Raw genomic sequence first — 16,472 nt, forward strand, 5'->3', positions numbered from 1 at the left:
GATCAATTTCATATGTCATATTACCCTTCAGTGGTAGACCCCTTTTTAAAACAACATTATCACCAATCTAGATAACAACTGTGTTTATTTTTACCCACAAGAATTAAGATCTGTGATATGCAACATAGACTTACATTATGTACTCTTTTATTGTTTCAATGTTAAACATGAATTCATTTTATATTTAAAAAAAAATAAAAACTAGTCCGGATATTGCAGTGCACTTTTTTCTCTTCAGACAGGGACTTTCTATACTAAATTAAGTTTAGACTGTCCGTGCTCCAGGAGGAGCCATATTAAAGTTGTGAAAGAGGTTTGAGAACTTCCCCACAGGTAATAATTAAAATAAACAATTTATTAGTATGGACAATATAGGAACAATTGGTAACTTAAACTGTGTTCTTCAGTGGACCATTCATTTAAATTGAAAATGAACTATTAGTTAATTTCATCATCTTCTGCAGGGACGAAAAAAGTGCACAGCAAAATCAAGTTAAGTTTTAAATTTTCTAAAACAAAAAATGCATTTTATTTTTATTTATCTCAAGATTTTTCCAGTACTCTGTACTCGGAGTAAATTAAATTTTAGTCAATGGGTTCACAAGTTGAAGAGAGGCATTCAAAAATAAACAGGTGCAAATTAATCAGTACCACACAATTTGATTCCTTCATTTATTCTTTAAAAATGGTGCATTGAGTGATACTCTCGATCAGGGTATAAATGATTATTTTAGCATATTCCCTAAGATGTATATACGTCAATGCAGGAACATATATATATTAACGTTAGATATACTGTTCCCAGGTCAATGTATCTATAATTTGGACACGTTTTGATTGACCAACCTCTATTGAATAATAAGAGTTGATATCAAGCATTTTCCAATTCTCACAAGTCGTTATTTTTATTTATCTCAAGATTTTGAGTGTGTAGGTAAACGAAATCATTATGAGTAACAATATTTTAAGTCAGATGTCAATTATGAACTGTGTCAATTATAATCTAATTCATTTAAGTATGTTGAAGGTGTGTTGGATTTGTCAGATTGTAATTAGAGTTTAACAGATGCCGATTTAGGGGACAGGAAGTCTTCCCATCCCCTTTTATGGGAGATGAGTCAGGGGGCTCCCTCTTTTAAAAAAATCTGGATCCGCCACAACATTGATTCGTTTATGTTATGCAATCCCTACTTTTGATTGTTTTCTCTGCTATTGACTGCGTCCAATATCTCAGATAATAATGATTTTATGGTTCAGCTAGCTATCTCTACCTACACACTCAAGTGTGTTGTAAAACCTTTTATGGTTAAGTTGTTGATACGGTATTTTTTTACATACCAGTATGACGTCAAATATCCTGATCTAGTAACAAACTTCAGACATTTGAAAAAAAGATTATACTCTTCAAAATTGATCAATATTTGCCACAGATCTTAATTTCAAGTCTCGAAGAAAGTACCGAAAAATCTCATACCACCTTTACCCTAGAGAAAAGTCTACCAATGCAATTGCTAATAACCATTCACTGGGGTAAAGCTGATGACCGTAACTGCAGTCACGGTCATCGCAAGATGTCGGACGAAAAATTAGGTCAGTATTTGTTTTGTTTGTTTAAGTGTTTCTATATCACTTTCTTTACAAAGCATACATTGGTACGATGTAAATTCAAAAAAGATTCACACGGAAATCACAAAAAAACACCAAGAAATGTTTATGAAACTAGAAATTGCGTTCGAAAAAATCGCTAAGATGACCGTAAATCGTGATTAAAATATTTTCAAGATGACCGTAACATATAACAAGGACGACCGTGATTGGTAAATAAATAACCGTAATTTGTGATGGATGACCGTAACATTTAAAGGATGACCATCAATTCTAAAAAATATCCGTATTTGTATTACCCTGTTTTGTATCAAATAGTATTGGTGTTGGTATGAAACGTATTTAAAGTACTGCATTATCCTATAGGTAGAAGAAAAAATACAAAGTTCACCATATGTAGCCTCAAAGTACAAGTCAAAAGATTTTTTTATATTTATGGGATACACCTTTTTAAAAATGCCAATGCATGTACACCCATCGACTTTATATCTTTTCAACTACCATTTCAAAATAATGTTCTTCTGAAAATTCACAACATTTATACAAGCATTTTGATACACACTATAGACAATCATGTTTGTCCACAAACATTTAGTTTTAGAAATGAAGATTTCAATGAAAACACTGGTCATTCTGCATATCGGTCTGTACCGTGATTTCGGAGTTGAAGTAACTAAACTTAAAATAATGCAAGGGAAAGGTTAAAGGCGAAATATACTGAAATAGAAGAACATACTATATCAAAAAGTCAGTGGCGAATATGTAGAAGGCTGTGAAACAGAATTAAAAAATGAACTTTATTAGGTCGTAAGTTATTTGTTTTGAATTGTTTTACATTGTTATTTAGGGGCCTTTTATAGCTGACTCTGCGGTATGGACTTTGCTCATTGTTGAAGGCCGTACTGTGACCTATAGTTGTTAAATTCGGTGACAGTTTGGTCTCTTGTGGAGAGTTGTCTCATTGGCAATCATACCACATCTACTTTTGTTTTATATATTTATGAACTATTGCCAAATATTGAAGCAAAACTAAAAGAGATAGGGCGATACGAAGACTTTTTTCCGTATTGAAATCCATATCAATGGAATATTTACTGATCATATTGCTTTTCATTTGTTACTGGATGTGGGAAGGTTTTAATCCCAGTCAACAATAGACTCCATAAGATATGTTCTAGAAACGCTGGCATTCTGGATTACTATAAAGAAACTGTTCAAGGGTAGGCCGGGAGTTAGTTTTTTAGGGGTGATAAAGCTAAAGGACTAACAGCTGAAAACATACCAGTATCTGAATGCAGAATCAATTTTGCAGGTACATCGGATCCGGTGTCAAGGGTGTCATTTTTTGGCAGATGTTTTAAATTTTTTAATGTGCTTCCCGTCTGGAACCATACACATGGGATCGATCAATAAATATTTAATTATATATTTACGAGAAATATGCAATTTACTATCATTGTAATAAACTCAAAATACGGCAAATAGTTAAAGAAATTGATTAAATATATTTATATCCGGTAATCGAGCTTTTATTGAGATAAACTCAACAAAAAGCTATGAATACAATTATATCTATTTCTTAAAATAGACGGTCACCCTTTACATATTACGGTCATCTTTTAACCTATTACGGCCATCCTTGTTATGAATCGCTGATCCTGTTACGGTCATCTCGATTATGATTTACGGTCATCTTAGCGATTTTTTCAAATCCAACTTCCTGTTTAATTCACATTTCTGGGTAGTAATTTGTGATTTCCATGTGAATCTTTTATAAATTTACATTGTACCAATGTATGCTTTGTGAAGAAAATGATATAGAAACACTTTTTCTTAAGCAGACAATACAAATACTGACCTAATTTTTCATCCGACATCTTGGGATGACCGTGAATGCAGTTACTGTCATCAACTTTACCCCATTGACCATTGGAAAAGTCACAATATCTTAAAATAATTAACTCATTTATCGTTGACTTGATAAGTTCGGATGAAATAATCAATGTCAGTTCATTAATATTTGTCGTAGGTAATATGTCCCAGTCCATATATTTGTCGTAGGTAATATGTCCCAGTCCACATATTTGTCGTAGGTAATATGTCCCAGTCCACATATTTGTCGTAGGTAATATGTCCCAGTCCACATATTTGTCGTAGGTAATATGTCCCAGTCCACATATTTGTCGTAGGTAATATGTCCCAAATCCACATATTTGTCGTAGGTAATATGTCCCAGTCCACATATTTGTCGTAGGTAATATGTCCCAGTCCATATATTTGTCGAAGGTAATATGTCCCAGTCCACATATTTGTCGTAGGTAATATGTCCCAGTCCACATATTTGAAGGCTGCTGGACCAGTATACAATTTAATTTTATTTAACTGATCAACAGTGGGACGCCCAATGAACTACTTTATATACCATTTATTAGTTTGTCCATCTCTTTTAATTTGCATGTTATATTTGAAAATCAAAATTTTTAAAAAGTCAAAACAGTTTTTTCCTAGGCCAGTAGGGATATTTTATTGTAGGTTTTATGTCTACTTTTTAATTATAAGAAATAAAATAAATGATAACGTTTTATTTATCTTATTTAAAATATTTTATCATAATTGTTATATTTAAAAAAAGTTTGTTAGTCTGAAAGTATACGTGAGACTACTGTAATACTACCCATTTATTTTATAAGGGACTGTTCAGGCCAGGAGAAATATTTAAAGATTTTTGGTCTCTTGTTATTATTTCTAATTTATTTGTATATATGAACAATCATTCACGTGGAAAGTAAATAATCAAAGAATACAACACATATATTTAGATGATATTTTTTTTTGGTAGTGATTGACAGTGTGTTTTGGATTGTGACTGACAGTGTAAGTGTTTGGTGTTGACTGACAATGTGTGTGTTTTCGATGGTGACTGACAGTTTGCGTGTATTTGGTGTTGACTGATATGGTGTGTGTTTGGCGGTGACTGACTGTGTGCGGTGGTGACTCACTGTTTGCATATGTTTTGTGGTGACTGACATTGTGTTTGATGGTGACTGACAGTGTGTGTTTGATGGTGACTAAATATGTTTATAGGTGACTGACAGTGTGTGTGTTTTGTGGTAAATGACATTGTGTTTGATGGTGACTGACAATGTGTGTTTGATGGTGACTGACAGTGGGTTATTTTTGGTGGTGACTGACAGTGTGTGTTTGTGTTTGGTGGTTACTGACAGTGTGCGTGTGTTTGTTTGGTGGTAACTGACTGTGGGTGCATGTTTGATGGTGACTGAAAGTGTGTGTTTGGTGCTGACTGACAGTTTGTGTGTTCAGTGGTGACTGACATTGTGTTTGATGTTGAATCAAAGTGCGTGTGAGTGATTTTGGAGGTGACTGACGGTGTGTGTGTTCGGTATTGACTGACTATGTTTGATGGCGACTGATAGGGTTTGTGTTTGATGGGGATTGACAGTGTGTGTGTTCGGTGGTGACTGACTATGTTTGGTGGCGACTGACAGTGTGTGTGTTCGGTGGTGACTGACAGTGTATGTGTAATAAATGCTGAATGACAGAGTTGGTGTTTGGTGTTGACTGACTGTGTGTTTGGTGGTGACTAACAGTGTGTGTGTGTGTGTGTGTGTTCGGTGGTGACTGACTGTGTGTTTGGTGATGACTAACAGTGTATGTGTGTTCGGTGGTGACTGACTGTGTATAGTTTTGAATGACAATGTGTGTGTTTTGTTTTGACTGACAGTGTGTTCGGTGGTGACTGACAGTGTGTTTGATGTTGACTGACAGTGTGTGTTTGTGTGTGCTCGGTGGTGACTGACAGTGTGTGTGTTTGATGGCTACTGAAGGTGTATTTATTTGGTGGCGACTGGTAGTGTGTTTGTTTGTTGGTGACTGACAGTGTGTGTGTTCGGTGGTTACTGACAGTGTGTGTGTGTAATAAATGCTGACAGACAGGGTTGGTGTTTGGTGTTGACTGACTTTTTCGGTCACTTCGGTGGTGACTGACTGTTTGGTGGTGACTTACAGTGTTTGTGTGTTCGACGATGACTGACTGTGTGTGTATAGTTTTGACTGACAGTGTGTGTGTGTTTTGTGTCGACTGACAGTGAGTATGTGTTTTAAGGTGACTGACAATGTGTATGTGTGTTCGGTGGTGGCTGAACGTGTGTGTTTGATGTTGACTGACAGCGTGTGTGTTTGATGGCTACTGAAGTTGTATGCATTTGGTGATGGCTGGCAGTATGTGTGTTTGGTATTGACTGACAGTGTGTATGTATTTGATGCTGACTTACAGGGTGTGTGCTCGGTGGTGACTGACAGTGTGTGTGTGTGTTTGATGGTGACTGACAGTATGTGTGTTCGGTGGTGCCTTACGGTGTGTGTGTTTGTTGTTGACTTAGTTTGTTTGGTAGTGAATGACAGTGTGCGTGTGGGGATGACTGACAGTGTGCGTGTGGTGATGACTGACAGTGTGTGTGTTTTGTGGTGACTGACAATGTGTATGTGTGTTTGGTGGTGACTGACAATGTGCATGTATGTTTGGTGGTGACTGACAATGTGTATGTGTTTTTGATGGTGACTGACGCTGTGTTTGTTTGATAGTGACGAACAGTTTGTGTGTGTTCGGTGACGAATGACTGTGTATGTGTGTTCGGTGACGAATGACTGTGTGTGTGTGTTCGGTGTTGACTGACAATGTTTGTGTGTGTTTGATGGTGACTGATGCTGTGTTTGTTTGATAGTGACGCACAGTTTGTGTATGTTCGGTGACGAATGACTGTGTATGTGTGTTCGGTGACGAATGACTGTGTGTATGTGTTCGGTGTTGACTGACAATGTTTGTGTGTGTTTGGTGGTGACTGACAGTGTGTGTATGTGTTCAGTGGTGACTAACTGTGTGTGTTTGGTGGTGACTTACAGTGTGTGTGTTTGTTGATGACTTACTATGTGTGTTCGGGGGTGACTGACAGTGTGTATATGATAGTATATCTGTTCAGCCTTTAAAAAGAGAAAAATACAATATAATCCACCATTACAAATAAATCCTTCTGTAATAATTTCTCAAATAGGACCAACATATTTGGTCGCGTACTGTATTTTACCTTGATCTCATGTTCATTGTTTTAATTTAATCAGTGGTAAGTTTTCATGATTTTGTCAAATTTTACAGGCGAAAACCCAGTTATAATTTAACAAAAGAAATGGAACTATTTGTTACAGAAGGTAAAATATCGAAATTGGAATATTTTAATTGTTTACATCAGTTTCTATGGGCTTTTAAAGTTTGATAAAGGTGCATAATTTGAGGATTTGATGCATCTTACATCCGTGTTTTCACATACTAGTATTTGTAAAACAATATTTTAGGTGCAAATACAGTTGGATGTTGTTTGTATATAAGCATGCATTCCGCCGAAAAAAAAATCTAACAAAGATAACGAATTGACCTTTGAAGCCGTTATTTATTTATTTTTTTAACTTTTTGGGATTCGAGCGTCACTGATGAGTCTTTTGTAGACGAAAAGCGCGTCTGGCGTATATACTAAATTTAGTCCTGGTATCTATGATGAGTTTATTTACAACCACTGGGTCGATGCCACTGCTGGTGGAGATTTATTTTCCCGAGGGTATCACAAGCCCAGTAGTTAGCACTTTTTGTGCTGACATGAATTGTCATGGATATGGTTGTATTTATAAATTTACTGTTTACAAATTTTTGAATTTTTTGAAATACTAAGGCTTTTCTAACTCAGACATAGATCACCTTAGCTATATTTGTCAAATTTTTAGGAATTTTGGTTCTCAATGCTCTCCAACTTCGTACTTTATTTGGCCTTTTTAGCTTTTTTGGATTCGAGAGTCACTGATGAGTTTTTTTATGGACGAAACGAACGTCTGGCGTATATACTATATTTAGTCCTGGTATCTTTGGTGCGTTTATTAACAACCACTTCCATGAGGGTATCATAAGCCCAGTAGTCACGCTTTTTGTGCTGACATGAATTGTTATTGATATGGTTATATTTATAAATTTACTGTTTACAAATTTTTGATATTTTGAAATACTAAGGCTTTTCTACATCAGGCATAGATCACCATAGCTGTATTTGGCAAAACATTTGCGAATTTTGGTTCTCAATGCTCTTCAACTTCGTACTTTATTTGGCCTTTTTAGCTTTTTTGGATCCGAGCGTCACTGATGATGTAGACGAAATGCGCGTCTGTCGTATTTACTAAATTTAGTCCTGGTATCTATGATGAGTTTATTCACAACCACTGGGTCGATGTCACTGCTGGTGGAGATTTATTTCCCAGAGGGTATCACAAGCCAAGTAGTTCGCACTTTTTGTGCTGACATAAATTAAGATAAGATAAGATAAATACGTTTATTGCAATAAGCACAATTATGCTATAAGCACATTTAAATAACAACATTATCTATCATGTGTAAGCAACATGAATTTATGTTAATACATAGGTATAAGAAAATGCAGAGAGTAGTTATAATTAACAATATGAACATTTTGTTGATAAAAAAGACAATTAGATACATAAATATAACTACGTTAATATGAAAGTTCTGAGTTTCCAACTTTCACGCAAAAAACACATCAAATTGTAAATAACAGTTTTTGTTTGAACTTGTAGTAGTGAATACAGTTTGTTGATATTTGGCCATGTATGATAATAGTTTGAGAAGTATTTGAGTCTATACTGTCTATATGCTGGACAAACCATAATAAAATGATATTCATTCTCTATACATTGCATAGTACAACATTTACAAATTCTATCCTCCCTTCGTTGTTTTATGTAACGACCAGTTTCAATATTTAGTTTTAATACACCAAATCTTAATAAAGACAAAATTTTAGCATTGATATTTTTCGATATATATTGTTCCATGTTAAAATCTGTTTTTATCATTTTGTACAATATTAATTTTTCAGAGCTTTCTACAGACTCACGTCAGCTCTGATAAAATTGATCTGAGCTTTCTACAGCTCTGAAAAAATTGATCTAGTTCATTCAAAATATCAAAATTTACATTAATATTCTCTTGTGTATACCATAAATAATTAAATCCCAGTTGAAAAAGTAAATTACGAACATTTGTGGCCCAATTTTCTTTACCATTATTACAGTCAGCAACTAGAACTTGATATATTTCATATACAATATCTGGTTTCTTGTTTATAATATTAACCCAGTATTTCAACAACTTTTGTTTCCTAGTAACATACATAGGTAAATGACCAAGATCGCCAATAATACAACAGACAGGCGTGTTTTGGGGTACTTTTAAAACAAATCCACAAAATCTATTATGTACAGTTTCGATTTCTTTTGCATGATGAAAACCCCATACTTCAGAGGCGTAGTTTAAAATAGACGTAACTAGACTGTCAAACATAGCACATTGCTGTTCTGGTGAAATATAAGTAGATCTTAATGAATTCAACAATGCTGCAAGCGCTCTACTGCCCTGTCCCGCTAGGCGTTTTTGAGTTTGTTGAAATTTGCCGTTGTAATGTAGATGAACTCCAAGGTATACATAGTGATCGACTACTTTTAGTTCCGTATTGTCATAATGCCATGAATGGTTTACTCTTTGCCATCCTTTACGAAAAACTACAACTTCTGTTTTATCCTTATTAACCCCAATTTTCCATTTTGTACAGTAGATGAATAATTTATCTAAAAGAAACTGGAGAGCTTCTGGTGTTTTTCCAAATAGCACAGTATCATCAGCGAATAACAACAAGTATATCAAATATCCATTTAGGCTTATGTAAACACTAGTTCTATTATCATTCATACGTAGATCATCAGCAATGTCATTAATAAAAAATAGTAGATGAATAATTTATCTAAAAGAAACTGGAGAGCTTCTGGTGTTTTTCCAAATAGCACAGTATCATCAGCGAATAACAACAAGTATATCAAATATCCATTTAGGCTTATGTAAACACTAGTTCTATTATCATTCATACGTAGATCATCAGCAATGTCATTAATAAAAAATATGAAAAGCAGAGGAGACAAGGGTTCGCCTTGTTTTACACCAATATTATTGGAAAAAAACATCTGAAAGTAATCCATCACATTTAACGCGAATGTTCACATTTGCATATACTGACTGCACCATGGAAACAAACTTGCTACTAATTCCACTATTGAAAAGCTTATACCAAAGTATGCGACGGTCAACATTGTCAAAAGCCTTGCAGAAGTCCACGAATGCTGAATATAGTTTTTCATGGATATAGTTGTATTTATAAATTTACTGTTTACAAATATTTGATTTTTTTTAAATACTACGGATTTTTACCTCTAACATAGATTTCCATAGCTGTATTTGGCAAAACTTTTACGAATTTTGGTTCTCAATAGCTCTTCAACTTCGTACTTTATTTGGCCTTTTTAGGTTTTTTTTATTCGAGCGTCACTGATGATGTAGACAAAACGCGCATCTGGTGCATACTAGAATTAGTCCTGGTATTTATGATGAGTTTATTTACAACCACTGGGTCGATGCCACTGCTAGTGGAGATTTATTTCCCAGAGGGTATCACACGCCCAGTAGTTGTGCTGACATGAATTGTCATGGATATGGTTGTATTTATAAAGGAGTAGGTTCAGTAAGACCACTTTTTGGCCCCAAAACATAGCAGTTTTACAAAATTGTTTAAATGTAAACTATCAGTTATATTTTGGAAAGTATAATGCCTCTGCTACATAAATTTGGGCTGTTTTTGGCATTACCATACACATATATCTGGTACTTGCATCAGTAAATCATGCTATATTACTGAATCTTCAAAATTTCAGCATTTTAGTTAAATTTACGACGGTTTTTTTTGGCATATTTGAAAGATTTTTGCATATTTAAGCTAGAATCGGAGAGTTTTTAATCAGAGATTCAGTTTAATTCTTTCACAAAAAAAAATGATAGACATTCAAGTGTTTAAAAAAGGTCCAAAATCCTTCGTTAGATGAACTTGTTTGTGGCCAAAAACGGCCCTTACCGGACCTACTCCCTTTCTGTTTACAAATTTTTGAATTTTTTTGAGTTTTTTTGAAATTGTCCTGGTTATGATTATATTTATAAATTGACTGTTTACAAAATTTTTGAATTTTATATAAGGCTTTTCTACCTCAGGTATAGATCACCATAGCTGTATTTGGCAAAATTTGAGGAATTTTGGTTCTCGATGCTCTTAAACTTCGTACTTTATTTGGCCTTTTAAACTTTTTTGGATTCGAGCGTTGCAGATGAGTCTTTTGTAGACGAAACGTTCGTCTGGCGTATATACTAAAAAGTAAATTCACAAAAAGGAAAATCAATTAGGAAAGTCCATAATACATGGCAAAATCAAATAACAAAACGCATCAAAAACGAATGGACAAGAACTGTCATATTCCTGACTTGGTACAGGCATTTTCAAATGTCCTTGTATCTATGATGCGTTTTATTTACAACTATTTCGTCAATGCCACTGCTGGTGGAGATTTCCCGCTGAGGACATCACAAGCCCAGTAGTCAGCACTTTTTGTGCTGACATTAATTGTCATTGATATGGTTATATTTATAAATTGACTGTTTACAAAATTTTGAATTTTTATAAAATACTAAGGCTTTTCTACTACCTCAGGCATAGATCACCATAGCTGTATTTGGCAAAACTTTGAGGAATTTTGGTTCTCATTGCTCTTCAGCTTCGTACTTTATTTGGCCGTTTTGACTTTTTTGGATTCGAGCGTCACTGAGTTTTTTGATAGACGAAACGCGCGTCTGGAGTATATACTAAATTTAGTCCTGGTATCTATGATGAGTTTATTTACAACTATTTGGTCAATGCCACTGCTGGTGGAGATTTTTTCCCCGAGGGTATCACAAGCCCAGTAGTCAGCACTTTTTGTGTTGACTTTAATTGTCATGGATATGGTTATATTTATAAATTTACTGTTTACAAATTTTTGATTTTTTTTTAAATACTAAGGCTTTTCTACCTCAGGCATAGATCACCATAGCTGTATTTGGCAAAACTTTTACGAATTTTGGTTCTCAATGCTCTTCAACTTCGTATTTTATTTGGCCTTTTTAGCTTTTTAGGATCCGAGCGTCACTGATGATGTAGACGAAACGTGCGTCTGGTGTATATACTAAATTTAGTCCTGGTATCTATGATGAGTTTATTCACAACCACTGGGGCGATGCCACTTTTTGTGCTGACATGAATTGTCATGGATATAGTTGTATTTATGAATTTACTGTTTACAAATACTTTTACTCTACATCAGGCATAGATCACCTTAGCTGTAATTGGCAAAACTTTGAGGAATTTTGGTTTCAAATGCTCTTCTATTTCGTTCTTTTTTTGGCCTTTTTAACTTTTTTGGATTCGAGCGTCGCAGATGAGTCTTTTGTAAACGAAACGCGCGTCTGGCGTATATACTAGATATTGGTATTTATGATGAGTCTATTTACAACCATTTGGTCAATGCCACTGCTGGTGGAGATTTTTTCCCAAAGGGTATCACAAGCCCAGTAGTCGGCACTTTTTGTGCTGATTTGAATTGTCCTGGTTATGATTATATTTATAAATTGACTGTTTACAAAATTTTTGAATTTTTATAAAATACTAAGGCTTTTCTACCTCAGGCATAGATCACCATAAGCTGTATTTGGCAAAACTTTTACGAATTTTTGTTCTCAATGCTCTTCAACTTCGTATTTAATTTGGCCTTTTTATTTTTTTTGGATCTGAGCGTCACTGATGATGAAGACGAAGCGCGCGTCTGTCGTATTTACTAAATTTAGTCCTGGTATCTATGATGAGTTTATTCACAACCACTGGGTCGATGCCACTGCTGGTGGATATTTTTTTCCCAGAGGGTAAAAAGCCCAGTAGTTCGCACTTTTTGTGCTGACATGAATTGTCATGGATATGGTTGTATTAATGAATTTACTGTTTACAAATTTTTGATTTTTTGAAATACTAAGGCTTTTTACCTCTAACATAGCTGTATTTGGCAAATTTTTTACGAATTTTGGTTCTCAATGCTCTTCAACTTCGTATTTTATTTGGCCTTTTTAGCTTTTTTTTATTCGAGCGTCACTGATGATGTAGACAAAACGCGCGTCTGGCGTATATACTAGAATTAGTCCTGGTATCTATGATGAGTTTATCAACCACTGGGTCGATGCCACTGCTAGGGAAGATTTATTTCCAAGAGGGTATCACAAGCCCAGTGGGTAGCACTTTTTGTGCTGACATGAATTGTCATGGATATGGTTGTATTAATGAATTTACTGTTTACAAATTTTTTATTTTTTTTTAAAATACTCAGGCATTCTCTTAGCTATATTTGTCCAAACTTTTAGGAATTTTGGTCCTCAATGCTCTTCAATTTCGTGCTTTATTTGGCCTTTTTAATTTTTTTTGATTCGAACGTCGCAGGTGAGTCTTTTGTAGACGAAACGTGCGTCTGGCATTTATACTAAATGTAGTCCTGGTATGTATGATGAGTTTATTAACAACCATTTGGTCGATGCCACTTATGGTGGAGATTTATTTCCCAGAGGGTAATCACAAGTCCAGTAGTCAGCACTTTTTGGGCTGACATGAATTGTCCTGGATATGGCTGTATTTATAAATTTACTGTTTTACTAGTTTTTGAATTTTTTGAAATACCGAGGCTTTTTTTTACCTCAGGCATAGATCACCTTATTTATAATTGCCAAAACATTTAGGAATTTTGGTTCTCAATGCTCTTCAACTTTGTAGTTTTCTGCCTTTTTAACTTTTATGTTTCGAGCGTCGCTAATGCTCCCGATAGTATAGATCTAATAAAAAGTATGTACTTTTGTTGATGAAAAAGTAGTTCTTATTAGCTTAAATTTTATTTTTGATAAGGTTACAGTTTCTGATTTTGATCCCAACAAATCTGATCTTTTTGTGATTTCCGATCAATAAAACAGACATTTTGAAAAAGTTATCTACATGTAACTATGGTGCCTTTTTCGTATTCTTTAGTAAACATTTGTACGTTCTAAAGAATTATCTATATATCGTTCTTTTTATTTATATGCTGGAGACACTGACATATCTTTGAGCTAATGTTTGGAGTACGAGCGCCCTTGACCGCCCTTGGGGACGAAAAAGCGCCCTAGGGAATAAAAAGTGCCTTGGGAAGAAGAAAGAGAAAAACGCCCGGGAAAAGAAAAGGCGCCCGGGAAAAATATATAGATAATATATTGGCATGAAACAACTTTGTAATCGCCACACATTTTTTTTTAATTTTTCTTCCAATGCGTTACAACACAAACCTTTGCGTTTTAATGCAAACTATTTACGTTATAGCGCAAATATCTTGATTTCAATTATTCATTAAGTTTTGTACATATTTCTGTCGGTCATTCATTTTGGATGTGATTTACTAGTTGAAAAATATTGAAACATGAATACAAGGCCAAATCATTATAATAAATATGCATTGGAATAATGTATTTTTCTTAAAAGGATTGATGGTCATTGAAGTATTTTAGATTTGAAATTTTTTGAGACGCATGTTATTTATAATTTGAGCTCATTTTAAATGGAAAAGCACTTTTTCTTCTTGAGACCTGCTGTTTATGTCAGCATTAATTTAGTGCTTTTTAATGTCCTTTTTTTGTCCCCACCATACCTTGATATGAAAACCAAATTATTCGAACTATTCTTCCAATCTTTCCATGAGTATTGTACTTTTTTTACAATTTGGATATAAATTTGATATAACAAATTATTAATTTGATACATGGCATTTTACATATCGTATTTATTATCAGCCCTTTGTTATTATCAGCCCTTTGATATCAGCCCAAGATGGCTATATATAGAACATGCGATATAAAAAATGACATGCGATAACGATATCCGGTTTCGGTGAATCCAACAAGAAGGTTAGAAATTTACAAATTGCTACTATCTATATAAAAGGTCTAACGAATACGCTTATCCCTATTGAAGTTCTTATAGTACCACAGATTGCTTATCCAATACATACTTACGCAAGGAACCAGTCGAGCTTTCAGCATTTAAATGGTTTGAAGTTAGCCCACCCAGCTTTACAGAACGAGGATTTTGAGATATCAGTCTTAGTTGGCGCCGATTATTATTGGGACATAGTTGGAGACAGAATAATTAGAGGTTCCGGACCAACCGCTGTACAAGTCCAAAGTTGGATACTTGCTATCAGGACCTATACAATTGAACACTAACAGTAATAATCAATCAACGTCATCGATTATGAACATTTTGACCCCACACAGACTAGAAGAATGTGAAATACATAAATTTTGGGAAATCGAATCCATAGGAACAGAAACAGACAGCGAAGTGAAAGCGAAAACGGACTTACAAGAAATGACGGCTTACCAAGAGAATAACATTTATTTGAAAGACAATAGGTACATCGCCAAGTTTCCATGGAAACCAGAACATCCGGAGTTGCCTAGCATCGAGATGATCGCCAGAAAGAGAGCATACAACGTGAAAAACCGACTTGCTAAAGAACCAGAGATGCTTAAGATATACGGTAACATTATCAACGACCAAGAAAATCGAGGTTTTATAGAGAAGGTTGAGACCCCGGATGAGACTACTAATCGAGTACACTATATTCCGCACCACCCAGTGAAAAAAGATTCATCGACTACACCGATACGTATAGTATATGATTGCAGTTGTCGTCAAGATTCAGAATCACCCAGCTTAAATGATTGCCTTTCTTCTACACCGCCGCAGCTTAATAAGCTAACAGATATTCTTACAAGATTCCGCTACGGGAAATACGCCTTAACAACTGATATTGAGAAAGCATTCCTCCAGATTGGACTAGACGAACAAGACCGCGATTCCACCCGATTTTTCTGGCTTAGAGATCCAAGCAACCCCAAGAGTGAACTTGGGACTTACAGATTCAAGGTAATTTTATTCGGAGCGACATGTTCGCCATTTATTCTTAACGATACATTATTGAAACGGTTACAAGTGCTACAGCCTGAGATACTTAAGCCCAACGCGCTTATGGAGCCAGTGCCTACTTGTGTAAAGGAATCACTTCTTCTCTCGTAATTGCAAAAAACCGGATCGCTCCGCTCGCCAAAATGACATTACCAAAGCTAGAATTGATGGCTGCAGTAATAGGAGCTCGAATGGCTAAAAACCTCACGAAAACCCTAAAACCACAATGCACAGTACTATGGAGTGACAGTCAGATCGTTCTGCACTGGATTTCGTCTTTAAAATCATTTGGAAAAAAAAATCGATACAAAATTACGACTGGAAATACGTACCAACAGAATCAAATCCAGCCGACCTTCAAACTAGAGGAATATCATCAACGCAATTCAAAGAATCGACTTTGTGGATGCAAGGACCGTCATGGATATCAGATGAGAACAGTTGGCCTACATGGACCCCACAAATTAAACAAGAGACTCTTTTGTTAACGACAACAGATGACAGCGAAAAGACAAAACCGTGTGCTTTAAATGGAATTTCGAAAATAATCGACCTATCAAGATTTTCGTCATTAAAGAAGTTACTACGAGTTACCTGCTACGTGTTTAAATTTGTGAATATATGTAAAAGTAAGCGACCATATAACTTGAGAAAATATGCTAGACACGGAAAAGATATGACGAAAGATGAAATCGACCGCGCAACTCGTACATGGATAACAGATATTCAAAATGTAAAATTCAGTAGTGAAAAGGAGCAACTCGTAAACCCGTCCCGTGACAAGAATCAGAAGGTAATATTCGATGCGCCGGGTGCATACACAATTACGACTCCGCCAAGTTTCCAGTGTAACCA

At 35.1% G+C, this 16,472-nt stretch overlaps 1 protein-coding gene across 1 annotated transcript; it reads left to right on the top strand.

Moving 5' to 3' along the window:
• Positions 1-14,900: 14,900 nt before the first annotated feature.
• Positions 14,901-15,728, top strand: LOC134697995 (uncharacterized). The gene has a single exon (XM_063560282.1). It carries the CDS (start codon positions 14,901-14,903, stop codon positions 15,726-15,728), a length of 828 nt encoding a protein of 275 aa, XP_063416352.1.
• Positions 15,729-16,472: the final 744 nt, after the last annotated feature.

This window comes from Mytilus trossulus, chromosome 14 (genome assembly GCF_036588685.1).
Source record: "Mytilus trossulus isolate FHL-02 chromosome 14, PNRI_Mtr1.1.1.hap1, whole genome shotgun sequence".
NCBI classification, from domain to species: Eukaryota; Metazoa; Mollusca; class Bivalvia; order Mytilida; family Mytilidae; genus Mytilus; species Mytilus trossulus.